We start from the raw sequence: 16,450 nt of genomic DNA, 5'->3' as shown, positions 1-16,450 counted from the left end.
TTTTTTAAAGAAAAGATTTATTAAAAAAACATCCTCCATACATTCCACACTTTTTTTTTCAGTGAAACGGCAATTGCAACACCAAAAACTTTGATTGTATCAGTATAAAATTAAAACAGTTAATCAATCAGCGTATAAGTCGGTGTGTAGTGTGGCAGACACATCATTTTGGTTCATCTTGAAATGATTGTCAGGACAAACACATATTAATCAAAATGAGAGGCTCAGAATACAAGACAAACAAACAGAAATCTTATTCTGCGGGAACCAAAAAGATGTCAGAGATGGCAAACTAGCATACAAGTGCTATAAACTCTTCTAGTGCGTCTCTCGAGTAGTGAAAATCAAAAGGTTACAACATAAACGTCTTCTACTCTTTCTTGGTCTCTCGCTCCTTTCTCTCGATGAAGAGAATGAGTTTTTTAACCCATGGTGTCCCGGGGTTCAGACAGATGCTCTCTCCACTCGATAAACCAGCACTGAAAAGATTTAAAAAAGAATTATATTTATGTTACGTTTGGGGGTCAATAAAAAGTAATGAATGTTTACTCAGCAAGGCTGCATTAAATTGTTCAAAAGTAAAAAGTAAAGTCATTTTTTTCAATGTCACAAAAGAGTTCTATTTCAGATAAACGCTGTTCTTTTGAACTTCCTATTCATCGAAACATCCTGAAAATTACGCAGCACAATGCCTTTCAACATTAATAATAATAATAATAAAAAAATTTATTAAGAATTGAGATGCAAACTCACGACTGTGAAAAAAAATTAAGAATTGCGAGATGTAAACTCACAATTGTAAAAAAATTAAAATTAAGAATTGTAAGATGTAAACTCATATCTGTGAAAAAAAAGTCAGAATTGTGAGATAAAAATTCGCAATTGCCTTTTATATTTTTTTAGTCAGTGGCGAAAACGGGCTTCCATAGGGCACAGCTCAAACAAATTGCATGAAGAATATGAAGCATTAATTTGATTGGTTAATAAAATCGCATTAAATACATAAATTATATTTGTTTTATTTAACATATTTAATTATTTGTACAATATTCTGAGTTTGCATCTGACTGTTTTTATTCATTTTGAGGATCACTGAATCTGTTTTTTTTCAGGTAATATGAGTAAATACATGTTCATATTTAGTCTAGAACTACAGTAAGCATCACGTTCATGCAGCGCTCACAACGCCCTGCACTTACTCCTGATTTCTCTCAACATCCCAACACGAGAGCTGTCAGTCAATACATGGGAGACAAAGTAACTAGTGTTACTAATTTGAAAAAGTAACTCAGATATTTCCTTCTAAATTAAAAAGTAATGCGTTACTTTACTAGTCACTTAAAAAAAGTAATCTGATTACGTAACTCACGTTACTTGTAATGCATTACCCCAAACACTGGAAATATCAGTTTCAAAATCACTGTAGTGACGGTCGCTTTAGAAGCACTGCTTCATGAAGCTTTGAAACATTGCGGTTTCAATCGCTAGTGGACACTCTTTGTGAATCCAGTACTTAAAGTCTGTTTTTTAACCTTATCTCGGGTCAATATTTGCTTTTAAATTTGTCGACAACTTTAATGACACATTTGTATAATAAAAAAGAAAGCATAGTAGTTAATAGTTTTTGTTGCATTTACAATGTTTTGACCAGCACAGTGAAACTATCGGAATCTAACTGATTAAAAAACCTTGGTTTCTCCCATCACTACCCACTCGGGTGAGCGGGTACGAAACGCAAAAAGCGTGGATTGCTTTACGTCAGCAACAAATTCATGTATACAGCCATCCCATGTATTTACGACAGCAAATCCCACTCAACCGTCGGGGAAAATACATACAGTCGCTTATAGGCACTTTGTTGAAATAATAATAGAGTCGAGAGTATTTTTTAGAAATATCATTCAATATTTGTCCTGCTGGAGAAACTTTACAAGGTTTCTATTGCCAGTGGATCTGGTTTCGACCTGGTAGACCATCAACAAACTAGCTAATTAGTGATTTAATTTAAATGCCCCTGCTGAAAAGAAAAACATTAGAAACCATCTAATGGTTTCCACTGCAAATACCATTACAAACATTCCAAACCATCAGTTTTTAACCATTAAAATAAAGGTTTTCTGTAGTGTGTGTTGGGACATATTCCATTAGGATTTAGTGGTTTTAACAAGCCACCAATGGAAGGCGACCAATTACCAGTAGAGACCCACAGACACCATTACAGTTACCATTAAAACCAGTACAATTCCCATTATAACCATTAAAACCATTACAAATTCTGTGATGGTTTCTATTGTTTTGTTTTCAGCAGGGATGATAAACAAATACTGAAGATGAAGCTTACCATCGGACAGAACGATGCTGGCTCCAATTACGGTTAACATCAGGAAGGCGTTCATGATGGAGAAGCTTCTGCAGTTGATTTCTGTGTAGAAACTCTGAAGATAATATGCTGCTATTTGGGCTGCTGCATGGTCTTATATATTATGATTTCAAGGGCCTCGTGATCCACAAAGTACTGATTTTATTTCACTTCCCCTATCGTTGTGTGTGTGTTTATGTCTATTCGTGTGCGTGTGAAGGCTCATGTGTAAATATGTGGTTTGGATCTGTTCACATGTTCATCAGCCGTGGGTCATCTGGATGCATCTCATGTTCAGCCAGGTTACCACGTTCAAAATACCCCTGGAGTCCCAGACTGTTTTTACCAAACAATTATACGTCAAGTTCATGATTTGCATTTGACTGCTTACCACAGGAGGAAAAATTGTATAGCCCAAACATTAAATGGAAGATCAATCAATGAATTGTCCATTATAAAATGTAAAATGTAAAATTATATATTCATATTATTAATGAATTAATATGGATATAAATAATAATGTTAATACATGTTAACATAAATCATGTCATAAATGTTAATCAATTTACCATCTGGTTATAACCTAATATTTATATTAACACTTGCTCTTTGTATAATTCATATTTATAAGCATCTAGCCTACATTACATTTAAGCTTTTAGCAGACTCTTTTATTCAATGACACTTACAAACAAGCAACAAAAACTAATCATACACTGATACTGATTAAGTCTATCTATCTATCATCTATCTATCTATCTATCTATCTATCTATCTATCTATTGTTCTGTCTGTCTGTCTGTCTGTCTGTCTGTCTGTCTGTCTGTCTATCTATCTATCTATCTATCTATCTATCTATCTATCTATCTATCTATCTATCTATCTATTGTTATGTCTGTCTGTCTGTCTGTCTGTCTGTCTATCTATCTATCTATCTATCTATCTATCTATCTATCTATCTATCTATCTATCTATCTATCTATCTATTGTTATGTCTGTCTGTCTGTCTGTCTATCTATCATGTAATCATATTGATATATGGCATATAAAAAAATCTATCTATCTATCTATCTATCTATCTATCTATCTATCTGTCTGTCTGTCTGTCTGTCTGTCTATCTATCTATCTGTCTGTCTGTCTGTCTGTCTGTCTGTCTGTCTATCTGTCTGTCTGTCTGTCTGTCTGTCTGTCTGTCATATACTGATACTGAACAAAAAAAAAAGTAAGAAAGAGCCTTTCACATTCAGATGCTTTTACAGTATTACAGCAAATGTCTTAACATGTGCAAATATTTGTATTAACATAAAAGGTTAAAGAACTGGGAAATACACAGAACAAGTTTCACAAGAATCTCATCTGATCTGAACAAGAGGAGGGTCAATATCGAATGTCACAGTGAGTTTATTGTTCTTCCACAGACTGCTTTAAGTATTTAATGTGTTATTTGCTGTTTCTTTGTACTAAGTGTCACCATAATTTTTCAATGCACAATAGTTTATAGAAGAGACAGAAGAATTTGCAACAAAATACTGTTGACTGAATACCAATAACAAAATGAAGTGTTTTTTCTCCCTTTTATAAACTTATTCTATAATAATATATATCCCACTTTATTTTGCTGTCCTAACTGTATACTTAATTGAACAGTAGTTGCATTTAATTATTTCATCCATTTTTGGTCACTACCCAACAGTTAAGAAATTGTGCTATATGTGTTGCAATTAGTTCTTAAGAAAAATTCCTAAAATGGTCTAATAATTAATTCTGCTGCGCACTGTGAGACTGAACAGAGTAGAAGTCTTACTACAGCACATCAGAGAAGCACACATGTTGAGTGAATTATGCTATCAGGAATGATACATCTGCCAAAATATATACGAAGGAAGAGCTCAGCATCAGTTTAGAGGCATAATGCATGAAGACAAACGAGTTAATAAAAAAAAAAACCTCATGACAAGTTACAACACAGGTAACTGCTATGACTTCCATGCAGGAGATAAGCATTTGATGTGAAACCTACTGGTGCAGAGCTACATTAAGCGCTTCAGAGAGAAGATCAGTGGAAGTAAAAAAGCATCTTGTATCATTTATTATGTGTTATGAAATCACCATTTTCCCAGACAGCAAATAATCTCACAAACTTTTTTTTAAACACATTTAAGCAATAGTTTACCACAGAATAAACAGTGTGATCATTTACTCATGTCACTGAACCCATATTTTATTAATTTTTAATGCAATTTTCTGAGATTTATTATAAAATCTAAATCTAAAATAACATAATTTAAAGTATTTTGAATATAATAATATATAAAACAGGTCGTATTTAGTGAAGTGGACAAAAAAACAAACAACAACAGAAGATTGTCGAAAAACAACAACAAAAAAACTTTATTTTATATATATATATTTTCTACATTACAAAATGTTCCATATTCATGCAAAGTGTTAGTCAGAAATGTTGCTTTCAGCCTAAATGACAAGACATTTTCTGCCATGCAAATTTTTTATTTGCTTCATCAGAACATGTTTCTCTAATGAGCAAGTCACCTGCATCCAAAAAGTTTTGCAGTGAGGATTATACAATTATATTTGCATTTAACCAATGCATTTCACAGGTCTGCAGAAATATGCAGAAGAAAATTTGTGCTACAACATACAGTAAGAAAAACCATAAACTTCTGCATGCAAACACAGATGGGAAATTATCCTTTGATGATCTTTTTCACCCATTCATCTCTGGGATTGAGGCACGTCTGCCCATTTTTCAGAGTGGCACTGTGGAAGACAAAGAAAAGTGTGTTGGGCACTTTCTGGTCATCAAAGTCACATTTGTAATTTGACTCCACCATGCATTCAGACTTGTGCATTGCATTGATCTTTGCTTTGTCGCACTCACATGATCGCCACGTTTTTGCACTGTGCTCCGGCAGGAATCATTTGTACTTTCTGTATTAGTTTAGGGTTAATTGGTTTTCCCGAATACATTTTAATACACGGGCAGCGTAGCTGTAGTCTGGCTGAGGTGACAATATAACAAGATAGAAAGAAGAGCATTAGTATCTTTGTAAGCTCTTACAATATTTATTCAACACGTACTAACATTTTAAAACTTTTAATAAACAATAAAGACATAATAAAATATTATCACAAGCAACGGATATTGTCAAATGACTCTGCTTACCTTCTGTTGTGAACAGCAGTGTCATGCATGTCAGAAAAACAAAGGCTGCTGCGGTGAATTTCATTGTTGGGAAATTTCCAACCAAGTGATCAATGCATAAGTATATAAACAGTAAGACCGCAGATGTTTCTTAAAGAAACTGGCTTGTCCGTCTGTTGATAGTGTTTGTGCGTAATTTGGCAGGACTTTCTCTTTTAAAGAACTCCACTGCTGACATCACACTTATCAAAACCAATTGTGCAACAGGTCCTCTTTCAGTAAACCCATATTCCAGTGAATGAACCCCGGAGCTTTAGAATAAAGCATGTTTTTGCAAAAAGTATTTTCAACCAGAAATGATCTGAGGTAAGCAGAACGGGTTGATCAAAAGCCAATAACATGTCAAAAAAATTTTAACTCAAAAGCTAGAAAAGCACTGTAACTACAAAGTTTTGTATGTAAAAACTAAAATAAAATATATATACCCTGTGGTGTTTACAGCGCACTGCCAAATGAAAACAGACTCGAGAATCTCATTCTAACTGATGGGCTGATCAGCAGAACTGCGCTGATTTACACAACTGCTAGTTTAAATTTGTAAATGTAAAAAAGATTACATTATAATATGCAATGTTATAATCAATTGAAATATAGTACAATAACATATATAATAACAGCAGTTCCCTTTCTAGGGAACTTCGAACTGCGTCCTCTAGGGGTTGCTATGGGGAATGCCTCGTCGTGACCCGTGTCTGAAGCATACATTGAAAAAACACCAACAACATGTTGGCCGGCGACAGCCATGACGTCACTACCAGTGCGACTATAGTATAAATAAGCACCGGGAGAACACATCATCCTCTTCGTCGTCTTCCCTGACCGTTTTGTTTGAAGCGTGCATTTCCGTGGTAAGAGCTCGATCTTTATTCCTTCATTATGGCGAGCACTAGCACGGTGTTTAGAGGATATGTGCATCCATATCATCGTTATTTGACATCTGATGACACACGCGATCTCTGCGTTTTTTGTTTGGGCGAGGAGTACGCACGCAATGTCCTCGAGGGGGCAATCTGCGTTCACTGCGAGCGTTTTCCAATGAAAAAGCTCCGCTCTCGTTTGTCCCTATTTTCGAGGAAAGACGGGCAGCCATCTGCTTCCCGCGATTCGGGTCCTGCCGCTGCTGAGGCACGGAGGAGAATGAGCTCGTGGAGAGAAGGAGGGGCACCCACCGGCCCCCCGCGGTTCAAGCCCCGCCGCTGCTGAGGCACGGAGGAGAATGAGCTCGTGGGGATCGCAGGTGGATCTGGCCGATGAGTTTAAAGAGGGGCTTTCCCCCTTGCGCTCCTCGGCTGTGGACGAGAGTGAGCCGCTGAAGCTTAATGTTTTTTCATTTAACATTGTCTGATCCAGGGGCCAGTGCTCTGCTGAGTTCAACCCAGGAAGAGCAGGAGACGTCTGAGGAGGGCAAAGAAGCTGAGGCTGAGCCTTCCCAATCCTCCTGCCCTGTGTATGATGAGTTTTGGAAGTTATGAATCGCGCCATGGCGTGGCTTGACTTGCCATGGAAGCGGGCAAAGAAAGTGACATTGCAAGGTCGTCTCGATGAACGTTATCTTTCTGGTCGTAACCCTCCAGCTCAGGTGAGCCTTCCTTTCTTCCTGATCTCCACACAGTTCGAGAAGGAATGGAAGAGGCCATTTTCCTCACGCATCCATCGATTCCAGTATACGAGTTATGCCAACATCGAGGCGATGCGCGGAAACGGCTATGAGAAGATGCCCCCCGTAGAAGAGACGCTGGCTAGCTATCTCTCTATGGTGAGACATCCGCTCTTAAGACTCCCTGTTTGGTTGGTTCTATGGCTTCATAGTGACCACCTTACTGATGGTCCGAACTAGAGGCTTCCTCGGGTCGCTTCTTGAACGGGGCTCCTGTGCAGGAACCATGGTGGGTGAGTACGATCCATTTCTAATATATATACAGTATATATAATATATATATTTAATGCGCTGGTGGTTGTGTGCATAATCCATCTGCTAGCTTTCTTTTCAGTGTTTTCCGGGACCTGTGTGTTTCTGTTCTTTTGCTATGGTAGGTCCTCTGTGAGCACCCCCCTCTGTTGGATTCAGAAACCGGGTGCTCGACTTGCAGTGTTTACTTCACTCATTGATATGGTGTCCAGCCGGTATGATAGCCTGTTTTCGGCTTCATGCTTCCTGGATCATGTGGCCAGGTCACAGGCTTTTGCGGGAGCCTTCTTGATCATCAGGCCTCCGGCACGGCACTGCAAAATTTCCTGGACGTCCGGGCTGGGCTTATGCTTTCAGGCTGCCCTGTCTGGTACACCGTATCTAGGTCGCCCTGAGGGGCTTCCTGGTCATCAGGATATCCCCTCTTGCTGAGGCATCAAGCGGGAAGTATAGGTGGCATTTGCGAGAACCTTCTTGTGTAATGCTGTCTCAGGCAGTGCTCCCCTCGCCTTAGAGGTTTCTCAAACATAGTGTTTTGGGATGCACCATTTCCATCGATGGGCTGCTCTTTCAGAGTGCCACGAGGGCCCCTTAGAATGGTATTTTAAAATCCATGTTATGGTAAGTGTGCACGTGACGTATTTGTACACTTTCTAACATCCAAACTGTGTTAAGTTCGCACGCTAGTACTTTGCATTCTTTCTAAAATCCTGTATGGTGAGAGCTTCGTGCGGCAGCTTCGTGCCCTTCACAGACACACAGACACACACACACACACACACACACACACACACACACACACACACACACACACACACACACACACACAGACAGCGCAGACCAGAACAATCACAGACTCTCTGAGATAAACTGTGAGCTGGCTGTAAACCATCAGCTGCACTTTGACTGGCTGCAAGCTCCACAGCTTTGACGAGTCCTGCGGGATTTTATTCTTTATTATAAATCAGAGTCACACTCAAACAAAATTGTTATTTGTATATTTAAAAAGAGTGCTGTTCAAAAACTAATGCATCACCAGATTTGTGAACATTTGGGTCAAGTCAATTAAATAGGCGTATACTTTTTGGGCCCTAAAGCCTACTGATACACGAATTTGAACATGATTAAAATTTTACAGAATTTCACAATCTATTACTTGCCAATAGGCTATAGTTCATAATAAAATGCTCTGAAATTTTTTAATAAAAGCCTAAACATGCCCCCTTCAACTTGGTTGGTACACATCGTTGTGCTGAAATCTGAAGTCTTAATGTGAATCAGATTTGGACTGACAGTCTGAACAATGCTTTAGAGTGCATGAGTTCTATGGTCTGTTTTAAATGGCAGCTTTATTATGTTTTTTTTTTAAACTTCAGTCCCTGTTTATTGTAATGCATGCAAACGCAAACAGTCTTATTTTGGGTTCTGCAGGGGAAGTTTGGAAAGACATGATGCAAATAAAATGTAATTAATTTTTGTGTGAACTTAATGGTGGAATGTTTTGTGACAGGACAAAAAAGCACAATAAAGACCAACAAAAATATCCATTATGACAGTTTTTTTTATTACAAGTCTTCATTCAAAACCAATGCCAAACTATTTGAGCATATAAAACTACAATTCAGTGACACAATAAAAATAAATATAATTTAATAACATATAATGAAGGTCAGGCAAGGTTACAGTAAAGTTCATCTTTAATAAAACAGGTAGTAGTGAAAACACATTTTCACATTCAATACTTCATTTTTCACCCTGAGATGACAAAATAAAAAAATCTATATTACAGTAGCAATAGTTGAACCAGTTTCTTCAGTCGCTCTTTGAACGGTGATATTCATTCACTGTTGGCTCTTGACCTTCTTGTTGATTCTGCAAACATGAAGAGACACATGTTAGTGTTTGAAGGATGCACCAAAGTGCCTCATTGTCCGAATTTAAAAGCATTAATTATTATTATTAATATAAGTGAAGTAAAATCATGCTAATGAATAACTTTGAGAAGGACAATTAGAGTTATCATAGGCAAGAACTTACTTTTCTTTGAGAGAAATCACCCAGTCTTTTGCAGGACTGAGACACATCTTTCCTTTCTTCATTGTGGCACTGTAAGGAACAAATGTGTAATTCTTTAAAATCGATAGAATGACTCTTTACTATTGCATAAAATGATACACATGAGACACATTCTGACTTCATTGAACTGAACCGTTCGACCAAAAAGAGACATTCAGTCATCATCTACCTGCGCTCAAGTGTTGCTAAATTTGTATGACTTACTTTCTTTCGAGGAACATAAAATAAGTTACTTAGCAGAATCGTCTAAGCCTATCTCTTCCAAACATTAAAACTCAATGGTGATTACGACTGCCAAGGAAAATGTTCAAAGCAAGACTTTTATTTTATTTATACTTTTTTTTTTTTTTTAAAGGAACAACTCTGGCATTCTGCTAAACATCTCCAATGTTGGAGATAAAAAAAAATAAAATGATACACATGAGACACATTCTGACTTCATTGAACTGAACCGTTCGACCAAAAAGAGACATTCAGTCATCATCTACCTGCGCTCAAGTGTTGCTAAATTTGTATGACTTACTTTCTTTCGAGGAACATAAAATAAGTTACTTAGCAGAATCGTCTAAGCCTATCTCTTCCAAACATTAAAACTCAATGGTGATTACGACTGCCAAGGAAAATGTTCAAAGCAAGACTTTTATTTTATTTATACTTTTTTTTTTTTAAAGGAACAACTCTGGCATTCTGCTAAACATCTCCAATGTTGGAGATAAAAAAAAAATATATAATTTCATTCCTTAGGTGAACCCTCCATGAAGCATCAAATGTTTGCACACTCTCATGATCTTAAAGATCTGAAAAATTCATTGAATTTGGTGAAAGAAAAGCATCACCACACAAGTGAACTCCTGAAATGATGTTTAAAAGTATACCAGGATGCACCATGAGACAAGTTTCAATACTTGTGTCTGTGATTTTTAATAGTTACACATATTTCGTTTTAGGGATTTCTAACTTTTTTGAAGAAGCAATAATAAAGAAGGTTTTGATTGGTAGTGCACATTATGTGTCTGTATTTGAAGAGCTGCTTTGGTAAGTTTCACACTCACATGATCTCCTCATTTTTGCATTGTGGTCCAGCAGGAATCACCCTCAATGACTGTATTTTTTCAGTAGGGATTGCTGGCTCTGCATATGTTTTAATGCACTCACAGCGTAGATTAATGGGTTTAGGTCTACCTGCGGTAACACAGAGAGAGTTGCTGTGAGATTAGCTCGAAAGATTCATCAAAAGAATAAATAAATCAATCAAATCAAAAATCAGAAAGCATGATGAATGAAAGTTAGTCTGCTTACCCTCTGTTGTGGACAGCAGTGCAGCTGTGCAGATCAGAAGCATGAAGGCAGATGCGCTGAACTTCATTATTCTGAGTCAGTATTGTGCAGAGCAATGCCAGTGAAGGTATCAAGAGACTGTCTGCTGTATAGTCACTCGGTTGTGCGTCTAACAGCGGCCTGCACTCTCGCTTTTAAAGACTGACACTCCCACACGACATGCAAGAGTTTATTGCGCAATTACTTACTATTCTTCTCTTCCAAGGAACTCTCTCTCTCTCTCTTTAAATGGCTATTTTCTATTGAAGTTTCACTTGATAAAGGAATTTATAAACAGTACAAGTAGTGCTGCCATATGTCAACTGAGATCAAAAAACTTTAAGGATTTTGAAGCTATAAAGGATTGTCTTTACCTAATAAAGCTTATTGTATCAGACATATGCACAAGCTTCTAAATTATCAGCACAATCAAACATGTTGCACAAGTTACTACATTCCTTCTATATAACTTTTATATTGTTAATAATATTTCAGGTTGAACACTTACTGAACAACTTAGGTTTAATTATTTATCATACATTTAAATAATTTTAACATACATTTTTTATGATCCATCATAAATTGCACAATTGCATTATGTGTTGAAACTACAGAGATTTGATAAAAAAAAACTAAGCATTTAAATATCTTACTAAGACATATTAATGAGAGATATAGTGTGACATCTGATATTTATATCATTTTATGTAAGTATCTGCTATACTGTTAGAAAGATCTCACTGATTTAGATTACAAGCCATCAGAATTTTTTTTTTTGTTGCTGTTTTTGGGCCTCTGGATAAAACTGAATTTTTTTATGTTCCCTTGCATTATCAGCAGACGTTTTTCCTGTTTAACACTGTAAAGCTGCATTGACACAATCTGTGTTGTATAAAGCGCTATATAAATAAAGGTGAGCTGTTCTATTAAAAAATTGTTATTGCATATGTCAGGATTTATAGGGTTAATAGAAATATTACTACAGCTCAAGCAGAATTACATGTTCCTGAGGGATACATTCACAATTATGCATTTGCAAATGTATAAAACTTGAACAGTAAAACATAAAATATATATAATTCTGATTAATGCTATTTCATTCTGTTCTAAAATGATGAAGAAAGGCCCCGGCGCCGAGTATACTAGGAACCCAAATATACATGCTTTCAACTTAACCCAGAAAGAAAATGTGTTTAGTATATTGAAATTACATTGTCAGGTGATTGGTTTGTTGCAGCAGTTCAGAAAACTTCAGTTAAGCGTTAGTTTTATTGCGTGTGTCGTCTCGCAGTTCCTTTTAAGAGAACCATTGCAGCAACACAGAAGTAGTGAAATCTCTGATGACTCATTGAAATAGTAGAAGTAGTTCAAAAAAGAAAATGTCAAAGGGAAATGTCCTTAACTTTGTTGTGCCGTTCAGCATATATTAGATATAAGAAATCTGTTACCAAAGACAACTGATGACATTCTCAAGCACTTAGTCAAGCTCCTCTGAATTTTGAAGACTGGTTCAGTTCAAAACAAAGCGTTTGTGCTGCCAAACAGCTCCGTTTTCCTTTGTATTATTTTAATACTGCCATCAGATAACACAGTTGACAACACCACAAAAGTATTTCCAAAAGTTTTTAAAGTCAACCGAGAAAAATCCATGATTTCACCCTTCAAAATAATAAAAGTGCAAACTCCAGTCATTTAAGTTGTTTACAAATATACAATAATGTATGTAAATTATATTTGTTAATTCACTTGCATTGTACTGAATTGTGGCTTAGATGCCTCTCTTTCTTTCACTCTCTATATAGTGCTGTGAAAAATTGTTTCAGAAATGAAAGTGTCAAGAAAGGCAACCTATAGGTAAACATGAAACAGTTTTTAAATGATGTTTTTTATCGAAGCAAAAATGTTATCTAATGAAATAACAGTTACTAATTCCCAAATCTAATGGGGTTCAAGTTGGTTAAAAGGTCTTTCCCAAGTAACACACAATGCCGAAGCTGAAAGAAATTCCAGAAAGGATGAGGATCAGTCTGGGTTCCAAAATCAAATGCTTTTGGTCTCCAAAGAACCAGAGTCAGAGACATAATGTCCAAATTCAACACAGTAGTGAACTTTCCCAGAGGTAGCCAACCTTACAAAATTCCTCCAAGAGTACAGCAATGACTCAGGAAACAACAAACGTCAGGATAGAAGGAACCATAGCCATCTTTTGCATCAGTAAAGGTCACTGTTCATGACTCAACTATCCAAAAGACACGGGCGGAAAACAGCATCCATGAGACTGATGAGTCAAAAGTGTTTGGAAACATACACACTGTCCCCATTCCCCCAAAATGATTTTGTCTATAGAAATTCACGTATCATTAGTTAGTAAGCTCTTATTTTCTTTAAATGATAGAATGAAATAAAATGGAAAAAAAAAAAAAAAACCAGAGTCAGAGACATAATGTCCAAATTCAACACAGTAGTGAACTTTCCCAGAGGTAGCCAACCTTACAAAATTCCTCCAAGAGTACAGCAATGACTCAGGAAACAACAAACGTCAGGATAGAAGGAACCATAGCCATCTTTTGCATCAGTAAAGGTCACTGTTCATGACTCAACTATCCAAAAGACACGGGCGGAAAACAGCATCCATGAGACTGATGAGTCAAAAGTGTTTGGAAACATACACACTGTCCCCATTCCCCCAAAATGATTTTGTCTATAGAAATTCACGTATCATTAGTTAGTAAGCTCTTATTTTCTTTAAATGATAGAATGAAATAAAATGGAAAAAAAAAAATATATATATATATATATATATTCACATCAGTGACAACACAAGGACCTGTTTTGTAAACGATCGCATAATACTAGGAGGGAGAAGAAAATAATTACTAGTAATGAAATATAAATATGTTCCATTTTCTATACATACTGTAGCCTACATAAAAACAATATTGCCTAAAAGATTCATTTTCATTCTGCAACGAAATGAAAATATTTATATAAAATCAAGCCTTGGGGAGACCACACACACACTGCATCTAATCAGTTAATAATTGCAGTGGAGTTAAATGTGTAAACAATGGTTTCATCATCTTTCCACTGAAACATTTTTGTATACTGATAAGATGAATCCTTCTCACCTCCAGTGTGTTTTCACTTGCTCTGCTTTGCTGGAAGAGCTCCAGACTTAAAGAGCGGGAAGGGCTTGATGACGTATCAGGTATCAGGGCATGTGAATGCGGATGAAATATGAGATACAACTTTGTTTTATTACGTCGCTATAATTACACTCTGCCTCATGACTCATTTTAACACAGCAGTAACATTGTTTCCTTACCCACATTAATCAATAATTCACTCACAAATGAATGCTTGGTCAAGTTAACTCACCCATGTGTGCAACCCGTATGCGCATTTCCTAACACAACTCTAATCCAGCACATCAGTCAAGCTAAGTCAGTACTCTATTTCCACATAGCTTTGTGTGAGGAATAAAAAAGAAAATTAAAGTTCTGAAATCGTGTGTGCACAAGTTCAGATGGATAAAAGTTTTGGGATAAAATATGGATAAAAGTCAGGATCAGTATTGGCGAACAAAGAGAAAGGAAAACTTGAAATCGCATCATATGACCCCCTTAAAGTAGCCCTAATTCATCACAATATTGCATTACTCCATAAAAAAGTAACTAATTGCATTACTAGTTACTTTTTATGGAAAGTAATGCATCACGTTACTTTTGCATTAAAGGGTTTTGTCACCTAGGCTGGGCTTGCTTATTTGTTTTTAATAGCTAAAACCCCAAACGTTATATTTTTGGCAACTGTAAAGGCCCTGACTCCAAGAGTGAAATGAATAAACCTCAGTCTGAAGGAAGTGCCTCTGCCTCTGCACTTAGTCCTGATTTCTTTCAACATGAGGGGACAGGAGAGCTGTCAGTCAATCAATGGGAAAACAAAGTAACTTGCATATCTCAGATGTTTCCCTGTAAATTTAAAAGCAAGGCATTGCTTTACTAGCTACTTGAAAAAAGTATTCTGACTACAAAACTTGCACTAGTACTTGTAATGCATTACCCCCCAATGCTGGTCGGGATAGCGCCATATTTAATTTTTGACACTAATAAAACAAAGCTGTGAATGTTAGATGTACAGTGCCTTCAGTGGATTGTGCTGTTGTAACATACTGATTGTTCAGCTGACAAAATGTATTTTTGTAAAGAAAAGATTTGAGTAGACAAAACTCCATAAACAACTATGAACTATATCCTTCTCAGCCTTAGTTTCATCCGTCCGCGTAAAATTCTAAATGGCATCTAAGGTCTATTACGCTATGATAACTTTGGGCCTGTTTGTCACACAAAACAAAAAATCATATAAAGAATAAAGATATTTAAAGAATTGGAATAGTGCACACAAATCACTATTTTTATGAATTTTTTTACGGAGCTTTACTTACAGACGTGAACAGCATGAGATGAGTCAACATGACAGATTTATCATATTGGTTTGAACTACTTCCTTGAACACCTCAACCCATTCAGTTGTTCTGTCACAATACGCTGGAGCAAGGGAGCGAGGAAACGAGGAGATTTCCCAAAATGAGAGTCTTTAATAATCCAACGGGAAGACACAGAGCACAGGGAAGACATTCAACAAGTAGACTCGACGAAGAACTAAGGAACAGACAGGAACTTACAAACACAGGATAATTACAAACACAGGTGAGCGGAATCAATCACTAAACAAGAACAGAAAACATGACCAAAAAAGGAAAACGGGAACTAAGACAGAGGTAAAACACGATGGACAGTCCAGAATCCTGACATTACGCCCCCTCCCGGAAGGCCTCGCGCTGAAGAACAACAGAGGGGGGGCAAGAGTGGGAACTTGGGAGGAGGCTCAGGAGGAGGACGGACACCTGGGAGGGGGCCGGTAGACAGAGTCCAGGGAGGTGACGATGGAGGGAGAAGCCAGGGAGGAAACAGGAGGAATTTGGAGCAGGAGGAGCCAAGCAGGACCCAGGCCACAGCCATAACGGCGGCCCACAGTGGAGCCGATGGAGGGAGGAGCCATGGAGGAGGAATGGCCGCCGACTCTAGGGGGCTGACCAACGGCGGCGGAGAAGGTAGTGGAGGAGCCCGAGGTGGAGAGCCGATGAGCCAGGGCGACGGGGAGGATCCGGAGGTCCTAGTCGGAGCAGATGGGGCCAGCGACCGACGCAAAGGCGTGGATTCGGGAGGCCGCGGTGGATCAGACAGTTCAGGAGGCCATGGCTGGACAGCCTCCGTGGCCTTGGCCTCGCCACTCGGCCCGGCCACTACAGCTGGGAACTTAGGACGGCCACTACGGATGGACCCATACTACCCCCCAAAAAAAATCCTTGGGGAGAATATCGTCTTTAGAGGCCCTCCGTAGGCCTAACTCTGGAACAGTGGCCCTCCCTGGGCTTGACTTGGGGACTGGAGCCCTCCTTGGGCTCAACATGAGAACTGGAGCCTTCTCTGGGCTAAACACGGGGACTGGAGCCTTCACTGGGCTAAACTCGGGGACAGGAGCCCTCACTGGGCTAAACTCGGG

General features: G+C 37.8%; 2 protein-coding genes across 2 annotated transcripts; both read right to left on the bottom strand.

The window, feature by feature from the left end:
• Positions 1-4,736: 4,736 nt before the first annotated feature.
• LOC107553526 (interleukin-8-like) lies at positions 4,737-5,721 on the bottom strand. The gene is made up of 3 exons (XM_016235788.1): positions 5,545-5,721; positions 5,260-5,380; positions 4,737-5,138 (listed from the first exon to the last, which is right to left on the bottom strand). Exons 1-3 carry the CDS (start codon positions 5,606-5,608, stop codon positions 5,066-5,068), a joined length of 258 nt encoding a protein of 85 aa, XP_016091274.1. The 5' UTR covers positions 5,609-5,721; the 3' UTR covers positions 4,737-5,065.
• Positions 5,722-9,122: 3,401 nt separating this feature from the next.
• LOC107553525 (interleukin-8-like) lies at positions 9,123-11,000 on the bottom strand. Its single transcript, XM_016235787.1, has 4 exons — positions 10,868-11,000; positions 10,621-10,750; positions 9,530-9,598; positions 9,123-9,364 (listed from the first exon to the last, which is right to left on the bottom strand). The coding sequence occupies exons 1-4, from the start codon at positions 10,932-10,934 to the stop codon at positions 9,334-9,336; spliced, it is 297 nt and encodes a 98-aa protein (XP_016091273.1). The 5' UTR covers positions 10,935-11,000; the 3' UTR covers positions 9,123-9,333.
• Between the last annotated feature and the right edge of the window lie 5,450 nt (positions 11,001-16,450).

Source organism: Sinocyclocheilus grahami, unplaced genomic scaffold (genome assembly GCF_001515645.1).
Source record: "Sinocyclocheilus grahami isolate Dianchi unplaced genomic scaffold, SAMN03320097.WGS_v1.1 scaffold474.1, whole genome shotgun sequence".
Lineage (NCBI taxonomy): Eukaryota > Metazoa > Chordata > Actinopteri > Cypriniformes > Cyprinidae > Sinocyclocheilus > Sinocyclocheilus grahami.
Note: the sequence above shows the minus strand (reverse complement) of the source record. Positions and strands in the feature narration are given on the sequence as shown.

What these genes read in the sequence shown, in the direction of transcription:
- LOC107553526 (XM_016235788.1), bottom strand. Translation starts at nt 5,608, where the DNA reads ATGAAATTCACCGCAGCAGCCTTTGTTTTTCTGACATGCATGACACTG. An exon ending in ACTGCTGTTCACAACAGAAG is followed by an intron (nt 5,381 to 5,544) that starts GTAAGCAGAGTC and finishes TTGTCACCTCAG; the next exon opens with CCAGACTACAGCTACGCTGC. An exon ending in TGCAAAAACGTGGCGATCAT is followed by an intron (nt 5,139 to 5,259) that starts GTGAGTGCGACA and finishes TGTCTTCCACAG; the next exon opens with TGCCACTCTGAAAAATGGGC.
- LOC107553525 (XM_016235787.1), bottom strand. Translation starts at nt 10,934, where the DNA reads ATGAAGTTCAGCGCATCTGCCTTCATGCTTCTGATCTGCACAGCTGCA. An exon ending in TGCAAAAATGAGGAGATCAT is followed by an intron (nt 9,599 to 10,620) that starts GTGAGTGTGAAA and finishes TGTTCCTTACAG; the next exon opens with TGCCACAATGAAGAAAGGAA. An exon ending in GTGATTTCTCTCAAAGAAAA is followed by an intron (nt 9,365 to 9,529) that starts GTAAGTTCTTGC and finishes TCATGTTTGCAG; the next exon opens with AATCAACAAGAAGGTCAAGA.